This window comes from Gnatocerus cornutus, chromosome 7, assembly GCF_029298725.1.
Source record: "Gnatocerus cornutus isolate USDA-ARS CGAHR chromosome 7, icGnaCorn1.1, whole genome shotgun sequence".
In the NCBI taxonomy this organism is placed as follows: domain Eukaryota; kingdom Metazoa; phylum Arthropoda; class Insecta; order Coleoptera; family Tenebrionidae; genus Gnatocerus; species Gnatocerus cornutus.
The window spans coordinates 11,052,174-11,067,740 of record NC_142239.1 but is presented as its reverse complement, the minus strand read 5'-3'; the positions used below and the strand labels follow the sequence as shown (position 1 = coordinate 11,067,740).

General features: G+C 41.2%; 4 protein-coding genes across 6 annotated transcripts in view; 2 read left to right on the top strand and 2 right to left on the bottom strand.

Annotated features, from left to right (window-relative positions):
• Positions 1-7,329, top strand: part of LOC148170936 (uncharacterized) — a 77,253-nt gene extending 69,924 nt beyond the window's left edge. For both annotated transcript variants that reach the window (XM_088041846.1, XM_088041847.1), the window contains exons 3-5: positions 3,031-3,215; positions 6,182-6,539; positions 6,668-7,329. In XM_088041846.1, coding sequence (XP_087897972.1) covers positions 3,031-3,215; positions 6,182-6,539; positions 6,668-7,124 — 1,000 coding nt within the window. In that variant the 3' untranslated portion in view covers positions 7,125-7,329. The remainder of the gene's footprint in view (positions 1-3,030; positions 3,216-6,181; positions 6,540-6,667) is intronic.
• Positions 7,330-7,441: 112 nt separating this feature from the next.
• On the top strand, positions 7,442-9,832 carry LOC148170935 (ankyrin repeat domain-containing protein 27-like). The gene has a single exon (XM_088041849.1). It carries the CDS (start codon positions 7,473-7,475, stop codon positions 9,816-9,818), a length of 2,346 nt encoding a protein of 781 aa, XP_087897975.1. The 5' UTR covers positions 7,442-7,472; the 3' UTR covers positions 9,819-9,832.
• On the bottom strand, positions 9,820-11,708 carry RhoGDI (rho GDP-dissociation inhibitor). Of its 2 annotated transcripts, none has more exons than XM_088041856.1 (4): positions 11,557-11,708; positions 11,178-11,393; positions 10,907-11,131; positions 9,820-10,306 (listed from the first exon to the last, which is right to left on the bottom strand). In XM_088041856.1, exons 2-4 carry the CDS (start codon positions 11,353-11,355, stop codon positions 10,107-10,109), a joined length of 603 nt encoding a protein of 200 aa, XP_087897982.1. In that variant the 5' UTR covers positions 11,356-11,393; positions 11,557-11,708; the 3' UTR covers positions 9,820-10,106. The 2 variants fall into 2 exon arrangements, with proteins under 2 accessions (XP_087897982.1, XP_087897981.1); XM_088041855.1 differs by having other exon boundaries at positions 11,178-11,360.
• A 58-nt stretch (positions 11,709-11,766) lies between these two features.
• eRF3 (eukaryotic translation release factor 3) lies at positions 11,767-15,454 on the bottom strand. The gene is made up of 7 exons (XM_088041852.1): positions 15,069-15,454; positions 14,349-14,762; positions 13,854-14,301; positions 13,628-13,802; positions 13,304-13,567; positions 12,611-12,779; positions 11,767-12,562 (listed from the first exon to the last, which is right to left on the bottom strand). Exons 1-7 carry the CDS (start codon positions 15,304-15,306, stop codon positions 12,519-12,521), a joined length of 1,752 nt encoding a protein of 583 aa, XP_087897978.1. The 5' UTR covers positions 15,307-15,454; the 3' UTR covers positions 11,767-12,518.
• Between the last annotated feature and the right edge of the window lie 113 nt (positions 15,455-15,567).

The window sequence follows — 15,567 nt, the reverse complement described above, 5'->3', positions numbered from 1 at the left end:
TGAAATTCGGTGTCAATGGCACAGATCTCTGTTGAGAAAAAACGTGACATTCCGTTTAATCACAGTGTCGCAAGACCCACATAAGGACCACATACTGATACGATATTGGGGTTAAAACCACCTTGAAAAGCCACAGACCACAACAAACGCATTGTTATGTCTAATTAAAAACCAAATCAGCTAAAGACAAAACGTGAGAACGGTTTTCCAATGCTCGAAGAAAATCCCTATTTCGAAAACTAGAAAGGGTCTAAGGTTACCCGGTCAGATCTTCACGTTCCACTTTCATCATTCGACTTTCTCGGAGCACCCACTCATTGCGGAAAAAACGCTCGCATATACACGCCAGGTTTCACTTTTTGCGCAGAGATCAGGAACCTATCTCGACTTCCATTCGGCCAGAAATTATATATGGCTATTTATATTTATTAAACCTGGGGTAGTTTAATTACCGATCAATTTGTGACACGGAGTTTGTAAAAATGGTGGAGCCCCCACGTTGGGCCACAAGTTGCCTATCGACCGGTTTTATATAGTCTCTCAAGTTGGAAGTAAAAGGGGGTTAACCGCCGATTAAATTCAATCAACACGTAATAGGAGCATCCACGAAATTCGCAAGTAATCCCCTATAAGGGCGCTTTCTAAATTATTAATTAACTCGCAGCGCGAGTGCATAGAAGAGTTTAAAGCAGCCATAAGCCAGCGTCCTCTACGCGCAATTATCTCTTAATTACCATTATTAACGACATTGTAAATTCTCTATAATCGAATCTAGCGAGCTAATGTACTAATTGATAACTGTGAGCCCTCTTCGTTTAAAAAGACAATCTTCAACCAACAATACCGAGATTCTAAACGGTCAAGGCCGAGTACCAGCGGCCTTGTGAACATGTGGTAGGTACTTTACTTGTGTAATCATATGCATGGGAACAGGTACAGCTTGATGTTGTAATGGATTATCGCCCATTTGTTACCGGATTGGGCATCGATGGAACAATGTGTACCTTATCAGGTGGTAATTGTTCGTACCACGTCACACATTTTAATTGGATTTGTTTGCGGGCAACCGCAGATTTATCAGTTATTGTTGGCGGCGATGGGATGGTCTGCGCTCGATTCGCATAGACAATGAGGGGTGGCTCATGAATATACAGGGGTTAATGCTTCTCAAAAATTGCATTCACCTGACTTTCCTTTTGATTTCGTCCAATTTCCCCTGATTTTCGTGTGATTTCATCTAACTTCCTCTGATTTCCTTTTCCTTTCGTCCAACTTCCCCTGATTTATTTGAGATTTCGTTTAACTTCCCCTGATTTCTTTTTGATTTTGCCTAATTTCCCCTGATTTTTTTTTTGATTTCGTCTAACTTCTCCTGATTTACTTTTGATTGCGTCGAACTTCCCATGATTTCCTTTTGATTTCGTCTAAGTTCTCCTGATTTCCTTTTGATTTCATCCAATTTCCCTTCATTTCCTTTTGATTTCGTCTAACTTCTCCTTGATTTCCTTTTGATTTCGTCCAACGTCCCCTGATTTTCTTTTGATTTCGTCTAATTTCTCCTTATTTTCTTGTGATTTCTCCTGATTTTCTTGTAATTTTGTCTGACTTCCTCCAACTTTCTTTTCATTTCGTGTAACTTCTCCTGATTTCTTTATGATTTCGTCTAACTTTCTCTGATTTTCTAGTAATATCCTCTGATTTTCCTATTGATTTCCCCTGATCTCCCAATCATTTTCATTGATTTTTTAGTGATTCTCTATTGATTTCCCTATTTTACCAACGATTTCCCCTGGTTTCCTAGTATTTTTTAGTGATTTCTTAACACTGTTACACCGATTTCGCAGGGAGGTTAAACCGTCGATTTCTGCTATAAACAAATAGTTTTTGGGACTGAATTTGAAAAGTAGAGGTTGAAATATATTGAATAGCGACTTTTTATCAAAATCTAACGATTAATTATTAAGAAATCGGCAGAAATGTGCTTGAAATTCACAAAATTCGTCGAAAAATGGTTTAGATTTGAATCAAAATGACGATTATGTCCAACTTCCCCTAATTTTCTTGTGTTTTCGTCTAATCTTCTCTGATTTCCTTTACATTTCGTCTATCTTTTTCTGATTTCTTTGTGATTTTGCCTAACTTCAACTGATTTCCTGATTTTTCCTATTGATTTCCCCTGATCTCCCAACGATTTCCATTGATTTTCTGATGATTCCTATTGATTTCCTTGTTTTCCTAGCGATTTGCCCTGATTTCCTAGTGATTTCCTAACACTTTTACACCAATTTTGCAGGGAAGTTAACCCCTCGATTTCTACTATAGACAAATAGTTTTTGGGGCTGAATTCGGAAAGTAGAGGTTGCAATACATCAAATAGCGAGTTTTCATCAAAATCCAACGATTAATTATGGAGAAATTCGTCGAAAACTCATTTAGATTTAAATCAAAATGACGATTTTGTCTAACTTCTCCTAGTTTCCTTTTGATTTCGTCTAATTTCCCCTGATTTCGTAGTAATATTTTCTGATTTTCCTAATATTTCCCCTGATCTTCCAATGATTTCCATTGATTTTCTGGTAATTCCCTATTGATTTCCCTGTTTTCTTAACAACCCCCTGATTTCCTAGTGATTTCCTAGTGATTTCCTAACATTGTTACGCCGATTTCGCAGGGAAGTTAACCCCTAGATTTCTACTATAGACAAATAGTTTTTGGGGCTGAATTCGGAAAGTAGAGGTTGAAATACCTCAAATAGCGAGTTTTTATCAAAATCCAACGATTAATTATGGAAAAATTGATAGAAATCACAAATCAAAATGACGATTTTATCCAACTTCCCCACATTTCCTAGTGATATCCTCTGACTTCCCTTCCTATTGATTTCCTAACGATTTTTTTGATGTTTTAGTGCTTTTCTAAGACTTTCACACCGATTTCCCAAGGAGGTTAACCCCTTGTGAATACCAAATAAGCGGGGGGCTATAAACACATTAATTAATCACTGGAAACCTAACACTTTTTTTCTTTCAGAGGGCGCTTCTCCGAGGAGCCTCCAAAGGGCTGTTGCGGCCTCCTAACATGGAAACCCGGCTCCTTAAGGTGGTTCATCGCCGTGATCGCCTTGATCGCCGTCTGTTGTGTCCTGGTGGGCACAGCCCTGGGTGCCATGAGACCGGCGGGTCGGGACCACCTCACTGTATCCCTTCTCATGATAGGTAATTCCCCCGTTTTTTTTTCTAGGACTTCCCCCGACCGGATGAGAGTAGTTTGTGCTTTCAGAGGGAAGCTTTCAACGCAATGTTGTTGTTTTGGGGCCACGGGGGGCAGAGTTAATTATCGCATTATTAAACTGGAGATTACTCGCGTAGCCATGGTGACAGATGCGAATTTAGCTCAAAGCTTATCAGGGGAATTATTGTGATATTTCGACGACGGGGCTACTAGACAGACAGATTAATTTTTAACAGGCTCTGGGGTTATAACGCGAGGTTAAACTCGACATTGGAGTATGCAAATTAATACGAGGAAAAATATCTGAGCTTCGTGGCTAACTTCAGCACGCACTTTTGTTTTTTGCTCGGTGAGCAACATTCCAAACGCTCATCGAAGACGGAAAAAGTACAAGTTTTCAAAGTTAATTTCAAAGTTTCCTAGCCGGTGGAGAAGATATTTATTCTGTTCTATTAGAGACTTTCTGTCAAAGAGTTTTTTCCGGTTTCGACATCCAACGATCAAATTAAAGCGAATCTTTCAAATACGAGGCATGTCGCTGCTTGAATCAACAGTCTTTGCTTTATGTCAAGTTATGTGAAGTTTTCTAACATACGATTCAAATTTCAGATTTAGTTGGCCTTGAAAAACAGAAGTTCGTCAAAGCTCATCATTATTTTGTTTTTCAATGATTACTTAATGTGATTTTTTTAATCATATGAAAGAAAGTCGTGTTGTATCGATTGAGCACAGACATACCTCTGGAGTGCCACCGCTTACTCTATGATTTTTCTTGATATAATAATAAGAATGACCCACAATCACACATCGCAACGAATTTATAGACTCCCGCCGCGTTTATGAAGAATTAATTTCATTCGCACGATAAAGCATGTGTCGATGAGGGTTTAATGAAATTTTACGAGCGCCAACTACAAGTGCTTTGTAAATTCACCAATCGTAAAGTTTACATTGTTTTTTATCATACATTGTTGTACATCAACGGTCGTGATTTCTCTCTTGGACACTTTTTCCACAACACTGGCTTAGTGGCAATTGTTAATTCTCACGGTTTTTTGATCAATGTTATGCTTAAATGCCTCTGCCGCTCTGATGCTTTTCTTACAATTTGGAGGAGTTTTTTGCTTGTTCTGTTACGTTTTCCACTTTTTGTTCCACTCCATTAAATCAAACATGAGTTGAATTACAACTTTACACTGGCGATTGGTAAAGTCTTTAGTGCAGGCAAAATAAACATGCACCACCGGGCTTAATTTTTGTGTGGACCTTCATTTTATTGTTTTAAACAAATTGTGCTTTTTTTATAACAGAATTTCTAAAATCCGTCCCTGTTGCTCAAAAAATTTGAAATTTGGAACAGACAATAAACTAGTCATAAACAGTAATATCTCTAAATTTTATTGTTCTGCCATCAAAATTACAAAAATTACAGGTCCGAATAGAAAATATCGAAAAATTTTGCCTCGTATTCAAAATGAAAATTTCTAAAATCCGTCCCTGTTGCTTAAAAAGATTGGGATTTGGAACAGACAATAAACTAGCCATAAATAGTAATCTTTCCAAATTTTAAGGTTCTGCCATGAAAATTGCAAAAATTACAGTTCCGAATAGAAAATATTGAAAATGAAAATTTTTAAAAATTTCTAAAAACTCTATTTTTTGCCCTGAAATTTTGGAATTTAGAGCAGTAAATTAGCAAGTCTAAAGTAATAAAACCTCCAAATTTCACAGTTTTAGGATAAAATCTGCCAAAGTTAGGGAATTTAAATAAAAGCCATGAAAATTTTTAATTCGTCTTCAAAATAAAAATTTCTAAAAATTTGCAGCAAAAGCAAAAAAATGAGTACTTCTAGGAGTCAATCTCGCAGCAGACTTCCACAAAAAGAAACTATTTTTGCTTTTAAGGACTCTAAAGGATTTTACCGTGACAAAATGGTTAAAAATGTTGTGCATTTCCAATTTTAAATATTGGTAATGACCAGCTTTATTATTGCTGAAGACAGATATGAAGACTAAAATGAAGTTTAGAAGGCAATTAAAACTGTGTCTTCATTTATTTCAAATAAACTAGTGAAAAGTAATTGTTTTAATGGTGGTAAAAGTTATAGTTTTAATTTTGCCGGAAAAAGTTATGTTTTATTTTTCAACAATATATTTTTGTGTCTATTTTGCTCATACCATCTTGTTGTTGAGCCAGATGCGGTCTTTGAAACGATATAATGCGTCCACATCCTAATAATAGACAGAGAGTTCGTTGGGGTGGCGGCGTGAAAGTGTAAAATGCGTTTCGGGTTTTTGTAGTTTTCTTCACTTTTGCATGTTCATTTGTCTTCACCGTTACTCTCCTGAACTTTGTATGCACAGAAGCACAGGTCAACACGTTTCAGTATTGCCAACTGTTTTGAATCTAGTTTAGATTCTCGGAGTGCATGAATTTTTCACTACTGAAACTCCAACGTTGCTTTAACCTACTTCTTGCAGGAGCCTGAGGAGCGTCTAAGAAGTGTTGAAACATCATTTTCTGTCTCCATCGCGTTTATATTTTGTTTTGTTCCGTCGACCGACATTACGGAAGTAATAAACAATGCGTGTCGATGCGGTTTTAATGAAATTTTACGAGCAGCAAGTGGCGGCGTCAGAGAACTCTCCAAATGACCATAAAACGTCCAGGATCCCCAAACGCCGGAAAAAAATCGCCACTACTGACCCAATAATTCCAGCTAAACTAATCTGCATATTGAATTCTCTCTTCAATGGTCATTTTATATACGAGCGGAACGTGTTTTGCATAAACCATTTCCCGCTGTTTGAACACCCTCCATGTTAATATTACGTAATTTCGAATCTTTTTCTCTTCAGCTTCGATGATAATACGCACTGACTGCAATACGCCATATGTGCGCCTAACGGTGTCTGTGCGCCTCTCACCTCGCCCACTTTGCTGTTTCAGGTGTAGGAATCGTCTTGGTGACTGTTAGTGGCGTGGCTTGGAGACTCACTTCTCACGATTCTTCAACTTGTCGCTCGATGTTGGGCTTGGGCTCGACGGAATCCGTGGATGTGTGCACGAGGCGCTTCGTGCCACGACTACCCCCATCGTACGGACGCCCCCATCACCCCTACGCGGCGATGATGTACCCCGAGTTCCAATACCGGCCGCCGCCCCCAAGCTATCAAGCCTCCATGCAAGAGTATAGACTGAGACTTCTTCTTCTTGATCGGGGAAACACCCCCCAGATCCAAGCGGGCATTCAGAATGCCGTGTCGCCGCCGCCGACCTATCGCAGCCATGCCGGGAGCCTCCTCAGGTTTGTGTTTTTTCCCATGAAGTTTGTGGTACGATTTCGGCCAAAAAAAATGTACCTCTTGCTTATTTCTCTTAAATTAAATAAAAATATAATTCTCAATTTTGTATTGTACATGGAGAGTTTTGCAGGGCCCCCTTGTCGAGTCGGCGAGACGCCTCGCAGTCGGAATACAGCTGTCCGCCGTCGTACCGATCGCAAACTAGCACTCATCGCCCTGGGACTCTTCAGAACTCGGTGTTGCACAGTCGAGAACAATCGCTGAGTTTGTCGGAGTCGAACCAAGAGGAGAATGTTGTTAATGTGGTCAATATCCTGGGGAGTACGGAAGAAGACATCGCTTTAGATAATATAACTTTAGATTCTCTTAAAATGGAACCCGAGAGTGATATCAACCCCTTGAAGATGCTTCTCAAGGGTAGTTCTAGTGATCTGGAAGGCAGCAAAGACGGTAATTTAGTCACCATAGTGCAAACGAGTGACCAAAGTCCGGTCATCGTCACCGTGAGCGGCAGCTCGCAGATCGAAGGCAGCACCATGCAGATCACCGAAATACCCTCAGAGATGGAGATCTTAGCACACTTATAGTCGAAATTGTGTTTTAATATTAGCAATCCATTCCTTTATAAGGTTAGTGTACATTACATTCGGTTATGTATCACTTTGTATTATATTATTCGCGATGATATGTGCCTATATTGTGTAGATAGCATATAAATAGCACTCTGTATATTATTATTATATTTTAAACTGTATAAAAGTAAATTTTTAATAAAAGTTGTTAAAATTTGAATTTAGTTCGGCGCGGGTCCGCCAGGTGGCGCTTCCTCCTAAAAGCACAGTTTCCACGCCGGTTGTTTCGTTACGTTACGACTGGAATACGAAATGTCAGACGTCACTGTCACCTGTCACTGTCAGAGTTGACATAACCTCAAAATGTGGGGGACCCAGTACGACGAAAACTTACACAACAACCCCTTTTTCGTTGAAATCCTGAAAAACCACAGCGACCTCCTGTACAAAGCGTCGCAGGAATCCTGGATAATCTGTGTTCCTCAAATTGGAGTCTTGGAACCGGACGAAATCACAGTGGCACTTATCCTGGACCACATCCTGGTTCCCTCGTCTCGCTGCATCTGGTACTCCTTAAGCAAGCGACAGGTTTCGATCCAAAACAAGGAGATGACAAGCGACGAGTTTTCCACCCCAGTGAAAATCCTCTTTGAAGAAACCTTCTATATAGAAACCCTAAAATACTCAGTGTACTGTACAAACTGCCCTTTATTCAGCACTCGCCCGATCTGCACCGACCATAAAGTGAGCACTCTGGAGACTTTGGACGACTGCATCGACTTCCTCTGGAGCGAGAATCTCAGTCACGTCCTCATAAAAATCCAGAAGCTCTGTGGGAGTTTCGTGGACCAAAACAGCGCTCTGGCCGTTGAGACTCTGCAGAGTCAGAAAGACTTGATTGGGAGTTTGTACTCGCAGTGTTTACAGCTCGCGTTTAAAAGTAGAAACTTGGAAAACTGCGACAACGTGAAAATCGCCGTGGAAACTTACATGCAGAGTTGTTTAGATCGAACTTTGATCCGCGCGGTAAACACAGTGACGTGCTTCAGCGATGCAAGTTTAAATAAGATCGTGCGCAACTCCAGCGATCTGCAATTAAAGGATTTAAATATTCCGGCGAAGTTCTGTGATATTGTAATGAGCGCTAAAAGCGAGCTCTCTAAAATAAATAATTATACAACGGTTTTAGACAAGGTGAATTGTCTAAAATTAACTTTTAATCACCTGTGTAATTCGAGCGTTGTTCTAACTTCCGACGATCTTCTCCAGATCCTCGTATTTTTGATTGTTAAATTGAATGTTAGCAATTGGACTTGTAACTTGGTTTATTTGACTCATTTCCAGTTCAGTTGTCTTGACGCGTCCAATGAGAGCAATTTTCTTGTCACTTCGCTCGAAGCAGCACTGGAATTCATCAAAAGCGACGAGTTTAACAAAATCAAATCTAGTCTTCAAACAACTCCAAATTTCCAAGCAATCGTTTCCAACGACTTGGCGCAATTACGCGAGTTGTTAAAACAAGAAAACTCCATCGAGTTGTGCCACCCTCTATGCGATTGCGATAACTGCTCAAATTCTAGTCACAACCTCACTGTCAACGAAAAGGGGCAAAGTCTCCTGACTTTCGCGACGATTTTAGGCCGCCCTGAAATGGTAGAGTTCTTGATAAGCATAGGGGCCGAGGTCGACTCAGTTGACTACTTCGGAAGGTCGGCTTTACATCACGCTTGTTTGAAAGGCCACCAAGACGTCCTTTTGATCCTCACCAATTCCAAAGCGAATTGTAATGCGAAAGACAACGATGGCAACACTCCCTTGCATTTGGCTTGCAGCAACGGACACGAGAATTGCGTCAAAGCTTTGTTCTACACCTCCGAGCTTCTGGACGCGGATTGTGTAAACAAACACGGCGACACCCCTCTGCATTTGGGGGTGAAATGGAATTATGTGGACATAGTGAGGTGTTTACTCGAAAACAACGCGGTGGTAACCGTCCGGAATAAGAAACACCAAACTGCGATGGCTTTCGCTCAAAACTACTACACTGAGAGCCTGTTGAAGCTCCACGGGCACTTGGAGGGTGAAGATAGTTGTCCTAGCGCCTCCACCAAAACGAGGGAGCACGGAATCGCACCCAAAGGAGATCAAGTGAAGAAAATCGATCTCCTCTTGAAGGCGATCGAAAACAACGATTTCCCTCTCACGTGCTTCTATCTGGGGTTTCCTAACAGTGCCACCAATTACGATTTTCGCTCCAAGTGCCACCCTTTGTGCAACTGCGAGAAGTGTGGGGATGACGGGGGTGTTGTCACCACCACAGAGCCGCTCAATGTTAACACGTGTAATGTTGATGGTTTCACCCCTTTACACTTCGCGGCGAAGTTTGGTCGGACGGAGCTCTTGAGGGTGTTGTTGGATTCGCAAGCCCACCCCAATTTGAAGACGTACAAGACGCTGCAGACTCCTCTTCACTTGGCGTGTATCAACCAGAGACTCCAAGCGGTGAAGGAGTTGGTGGGGTGCGAAAACTGCGAAATTGATGCCAGGGACTATAGAGGCAACACTTCTTTGTATTATGCGTGTGGTCGGAACGATGTTAAGGTGGTGGAGGTGTTGTTGGAAGGAGGCGCTAGTTGCGAGGTGCGGAACTACGAAGGGATTTCACTGGTGAAGGAGGTCCGGGAGAAAACCCGGATTTTTCATGAATAAATTTGTACTTTTTCGATCGAGTTTTATTTGAAAGTATTAACACACTTGACCAACTAAAACCCTAAGCTCAGTACGAGTAAATGCAATATACAACAGCACACTTGGGTAACAAGGCTTTGATTTAATGAGCAAAACATATCAAATTGTACGTTAAGGCATTCTGATGATCAGTAAAGGCTTGTAAAAGTTCCAAAAGGTTTCTAAACATACTTATAAAAGGTAGGTATAAATTTATTGCGGCAAGGGAATACTTTTTAATACTTTTGTCTTGCCCCCTGTAAAAAGCGCTCAATCTTTCCAATCCTTCTTAATATCGAAACTCCATTCCCACTTGAGGTGCTCGTTTTTATCGTCGTCGGTGAAGAGCGAATGGACTGTGTAAGACCCACGTGCTAGCATCCCCGTGGGGGCGTCCTCTGGAGGCGTTGTGTACGACTGCATCTCGGTTTTGGGGGCGTACGATCCCACCATGTGCGTCATTTTGTCCACTACAACAACCCCCTTGTTAATAACTGTTTCTACTACTCAATAACAACGCAATTACCTGGCACTAATCCCGCAAGCAATCCAAACAAAACAACGTTTAGTCCAGGCAAAATAAACATCGGAATAATTCGCATAAGGCTGATTTTTTGTGTGGACCTTCTATTTATTGTTCTAATCCGTCCCTGTTACTTAAACAATTTTAAAATTGGAACAGACAATCAATCTCTCAAAATTTCATTGCACTGTCATAAAAACTACAAAAATTACAGATCCAAATGGAAAATATTGGAAAATTTTGGGTAGTCTTAAAAACGAAAATTTTTAAAATCCGTCCCTGTTGCTAAAAAAAATTGAAATTTAGAACAGACAATAAACTAGTCATAAATCGCAATCCCTCCAAATTTCATTGTCTTGCCATCAAAACTACTAAATTTACAGGTCCAAATAGAAAATATTTCAGACTTTTGACATTTTGTTTGGAACAATAAAATTTACGCCTACGAAAAAAATCAGCCTTATGAGAATTAATCCAAGCTTTTGAAATAATTGTGTCTATTTTGCCTGGACTAATTACAAACTCCCCCAAAGCCACCCTCACTCACCTGTAACTCCAAGTTTGCTGGTTTTTTGTACGTATTTGAGCCCGTGCACGATCTCCCTCTGGACGATAAATTCGATTCTTATCCGATACGACACCCCTTCTTTGATCACGAAGGTTTCTTTCTTAAGTTTAGAGATGTCTCCTGTGAGGTCTAGAGACAATTCCGGCCGGTCTGCCACCACCAAAACTAGCTTCTTCACGATGACTTTCCTGGGGTTGTCGGGTTCTGGAAACAACCTTAGAATCGATGGAAATTAACGGAGACAACGTACCCACGACAACGGGGCCCGTTTGCGCCTGTCCCAACAAAGTCTCTTTGTATTTCCTGAGGCTCTCATCGTCTTGGTCCGCTTGAAGAATCTCCTCGATGGTTTTCTCAGGTGGTGGTTTGTAATTAGTCTCGTTTTCGTGCTCGAACTCGTCTGGAGTTGTCGCGTCCCCTTCAGACATCTCGGCTGCGGAAATGTGAGGTTAAATTTAGACCGTGACTAAAAAAATAAGCGATGAAGCGTGGAATTGATTGGAAACGCCTCAAATCTCGTTATTTACGCGTCAATGCTCTTATCAATTGTTTATTTCGAATTTACCGGAAATTTCCAGTTGGGGGAAAAAACACCCTCCGGTGAGGTGATTATAACAAAAACAACTCACCTGTGATTAATGTGGTTATTTTAGCACTGAAATATTAAGATTTGATTGTTTAAAGCTCGATTTTGTGATTTTAGTGGCGAATAATGTGGGTGTTACCTCCCCTGATATGACGACGCATGCGCAGTGAGATGAGATGGCGCTGGTGTCGCTGACGTTCGATACCAATGGCGTAACGCCGTGTGGGGCTGGGAGGGTAGAAAAACACGTGTGCCAATTTTACATTTTATTGAATATATAAAATTGATAGCAACATTTCTTGGTTACTTATATAATTATTAATAAAGAGTAAAACACAACTTAATTAACAGAAAAAATTTGCAGAAAATACAACATAAGCATAAATTTATCATGTTTCAGCCACATGGTGACCTCATAAACTCTTTATGTACAATGGAACTGTCAAGCTAGAGCAGAACTCTTGAAAAAGGCGTGTAGTAAATAAAACCGGGAGTTTGAAGGTATTTATTGGCTTCGAATATTGTATTTTCTTTCAAGTCGTGAATAAACCAGTAGGCCGTGAGTAAAGAACGGGTGACTAAATACCTTCATCTCTTCTTTCGAAACATAAATAAAGCACCAGGCTGTCAAACGAAAGGAGTACATCCATTTAAAGTAATCGTTTTAATAACAATGATGTACACCACACAATTTCGATCGCTAAAATAATAAAAGTGACACCCTTAATTTAATAAATTAAAATTAGAAATGTACAAAACATGTCTAAAGAAAATATATACCATTACACCATACTAAATATAATTACCAACGAAAGAAAAACAGAAGTTAATAAAAAAAGTTGATCATTTTCACAATTTCGCTACTGAGTGTAGCACCATTCAAGTCTCATCTGTGGACACCCACAATACAAAATGAACATTGTGTGGTGGTCACCTCGGAAAATGTCCACCAGTCGATTGCGAGTTGGATAAAATATCAAGTTACAATCTAATCTAGCGACGATTTTACTCGACTAATTTCAGTACCTTACCGATGGCAATTGTTTTATCTGAAACAAACGAGTTAAGACACAAACTAAATTACTCGTTTTACTCACTTTCATCTCTGAGCGTAAAACGACCCATTTGCGGGAACGATTTGAAGGGTTCGAGGCAAATGACGCCCGCGCATTCTATTCTCATTATAGCTACTTGATCTTGCTTGACGAACCTCGGCCGCGTTTTGCTCTTCTCACCTGTCTTCTTATCAACAAGACATATTAAGGCCTGCAAAAAATATTCGGTTACAATCCAGCGCCACCTCGCGGGCGGTGCAGACACTACATGACAGCGCACGCCACTGCATTATTGGAATGTTTATTGTAAACAAATCCTCAAAGATCGTAAATTTGGCGACTGATATCTTATCGCAAATACTTCAATTGTTGTTATGGAGGTCAAAATTACTCAATTTGTTTCATAATCGGCCAACAAAACAATAAATACTTTTTATTGTGACCCCATATGAAAGTAGCATTTTCCACACGGTTAAATGACTCCGAAAGTTGACAGTTATTTTGAAATACAATTGTAACTTTTGAATTTTTGTCTCAAATATCTTGTGGAATAAGTCAGTTTTATATGCGGTTCCATAAAATTGACATTTAGAATAGATGGAAGGTCGTAGGAAAAATAGTGTACATAACTCGTCGGAAAGTGTCTTTCTGGTACTCGTGTAGTATTCACAATATTCGTGCGTAATTGGTCACTTTCCGCACTTGTTATGTAAATACCAATTTTTTTCGCGTTACCTTAACGGTGACTTCTTCGGCGGCGCAATGGATGTGCATCACCGCGCTATACCCAGCGCAAATGATCGACTTGTGCTCCAAAATGACGAGTTGGGCGTCGAAAACTCTACCAGTATGGATCGGATTGACGGCGTCGCAGAGGACGAAACCCGGACTGACATCTTCTTCTTCGACTCCCTTAACTTTCACCTTGACATTTTCACCAGGAACTATACGGTTGACTTCGTCGTCATCAGAGAGCAACATATCCACAGTGACTGGTGTCTGTAATCGAGTTTCGTTAATTTCCTGATCACGAAGTGGGAATTGCGTGCGGAAAATTACCCTATTTGGCATTATGACGAGACTTTGACCTTTTCGACATTCGCCTGATTCCACTTTTCCCATCAGGACCGTTCCCATGTCCTTGTATTTGTCTACTATTGGCATTATGAATGGACCGTCGATTTTCCGGTTCAACGATGGGAGGTCGTCGATGAAGGGGATGAAGGCTGGACCCCTGCAAAAAGCGAAATAAATCCACAACTCAAAAGGGGGCGCAGTGCCTTACCTATACCACGGACAGAGGGACTCCTCCAGTTGGTCTTTCAACCCTTGCCCGGTTTGCCCCGAACACGGCAAAAAGAACAAATCTTTATTATAATTGAATCCAAGTTTTTTAAGATAAGGTAGAATTTTATCCCTGCATTCGTTGTATCTAGCTTCATCCCAATTCACCGTTGGATCGTCCATTTTATTGACAAGAACAACCAAATATTTAACACCGGCAGTCTTCGCTAACATGGCGTGTTCTCTAGTTTGGCCTCCCCGGTCGAATCCAGTTTCAAATTCTCCTTTCCGCGCTGAAATAACCAAAACGGCTAAATCTGCCTGCGCTGCGCCCCCAATCATGTTCGGTACAAAACTCTTGTGACCAGGGGCGTCCAAGATCGTGAAATGTTTCTTATCGGTTTCGAAAAACGCTCGTCCGACTTCCACCGTCTTGCCTTTGTCTCGTTCTGCAAAAAGACACGTTACAAGAAGGAGTTACTCCTCCAGATGTTACCTTCTTGGTTGGTGTCCAGCGCCCATGAGAGGTACCATGACTCTCGACTCTTTTCCCTCGCTTCTCGTTCGTATTTCTCCAGTGTTCTTTTATCGACCATCCCCGTCAGAGCCATGATTTGCCCCCCGATCGTGGACTTCCCTGCGTCCACGTGGCCGATGAAGACCACATTTACGTGTTCCTTCTTGTCTTTGAGCACTTCTTCCTTCACCAGTTTCTTTTTAGGGACTTTGATGGGGGCTTCTTCAGAGGAGGGTTCGTCGTCATCAGCTTCAGGGGTGATGAGAGGGTCGTTATCTTCAACCACGACGTCCTCCCAGGTTCCTCCATCGCCGGGAGATGCGTCGCCGTCTGCCGGAGGAATGGGAGGAGGTTCCTTCACTTCCACTTGTTCCGAGGATTCCGCGTTCGTCCCTTTCATCGCAGAAAAGACAGTTAACACAAAGAAGGTGAGAATAACCACCTCGAACCGGTGCAAACTAGTTCGAGACTGCCAAACCTGCTAATATTTTGATAATAAAGCGAGTGTTACGACATTGCGAACGACTCGAGGAGTGGAATTTTTCGCCACTTTCGCGCAATAACCCGTTTCTTTAGTACCAGGTTGTGTTTCAACGTGTCAAGCGGCACCTCGTTGCAGCGAAAATCGCATCAAAGGGGCGTAGAAACTGCCCCAAAAAACTCCTAACCTAAACGTCAAAATCTGTCATTTTGGCTCACCGTTGAGAATGGGGCTACTGTGCTGGGGCGAATCTTCCGAGCCTTGAGACTGCGTCGGCGACGTCTCGTCGACGTTAACTGCAGACTTAGCAAAGGAAAATGAAGGCACGAATTCAACAGCATTCACATTCAACGTGGAAAATTTAGCTGTCACATCTGCATTGTGACTTGGAGAATTATTTGTCGACGTAGAGTCAGCTTGAGATTCCCAACTGTCCGGGGCCGTGTTATTCGACATTTTGTGCACTTATTTCGTTTAATTACTCAACGAATTATTTAAAAATTAATAAAACTCGAAAGCTTTCAGCTGCTCTAAATATCCGCGTGCGTTCACTATCTGCCACCGGAAACTAATGGCCGACTGTCATTGCGGTGATAAACATTAAGCCTGACGGAAGGAAACGCGCCCCAGCCCCCAAAAAATCACTCGTAAAACCCGCGAAAAGCCCCCAATAACCACCACAAAGGCCGCAATCCCGGTACTGCCCAAAAAACACGA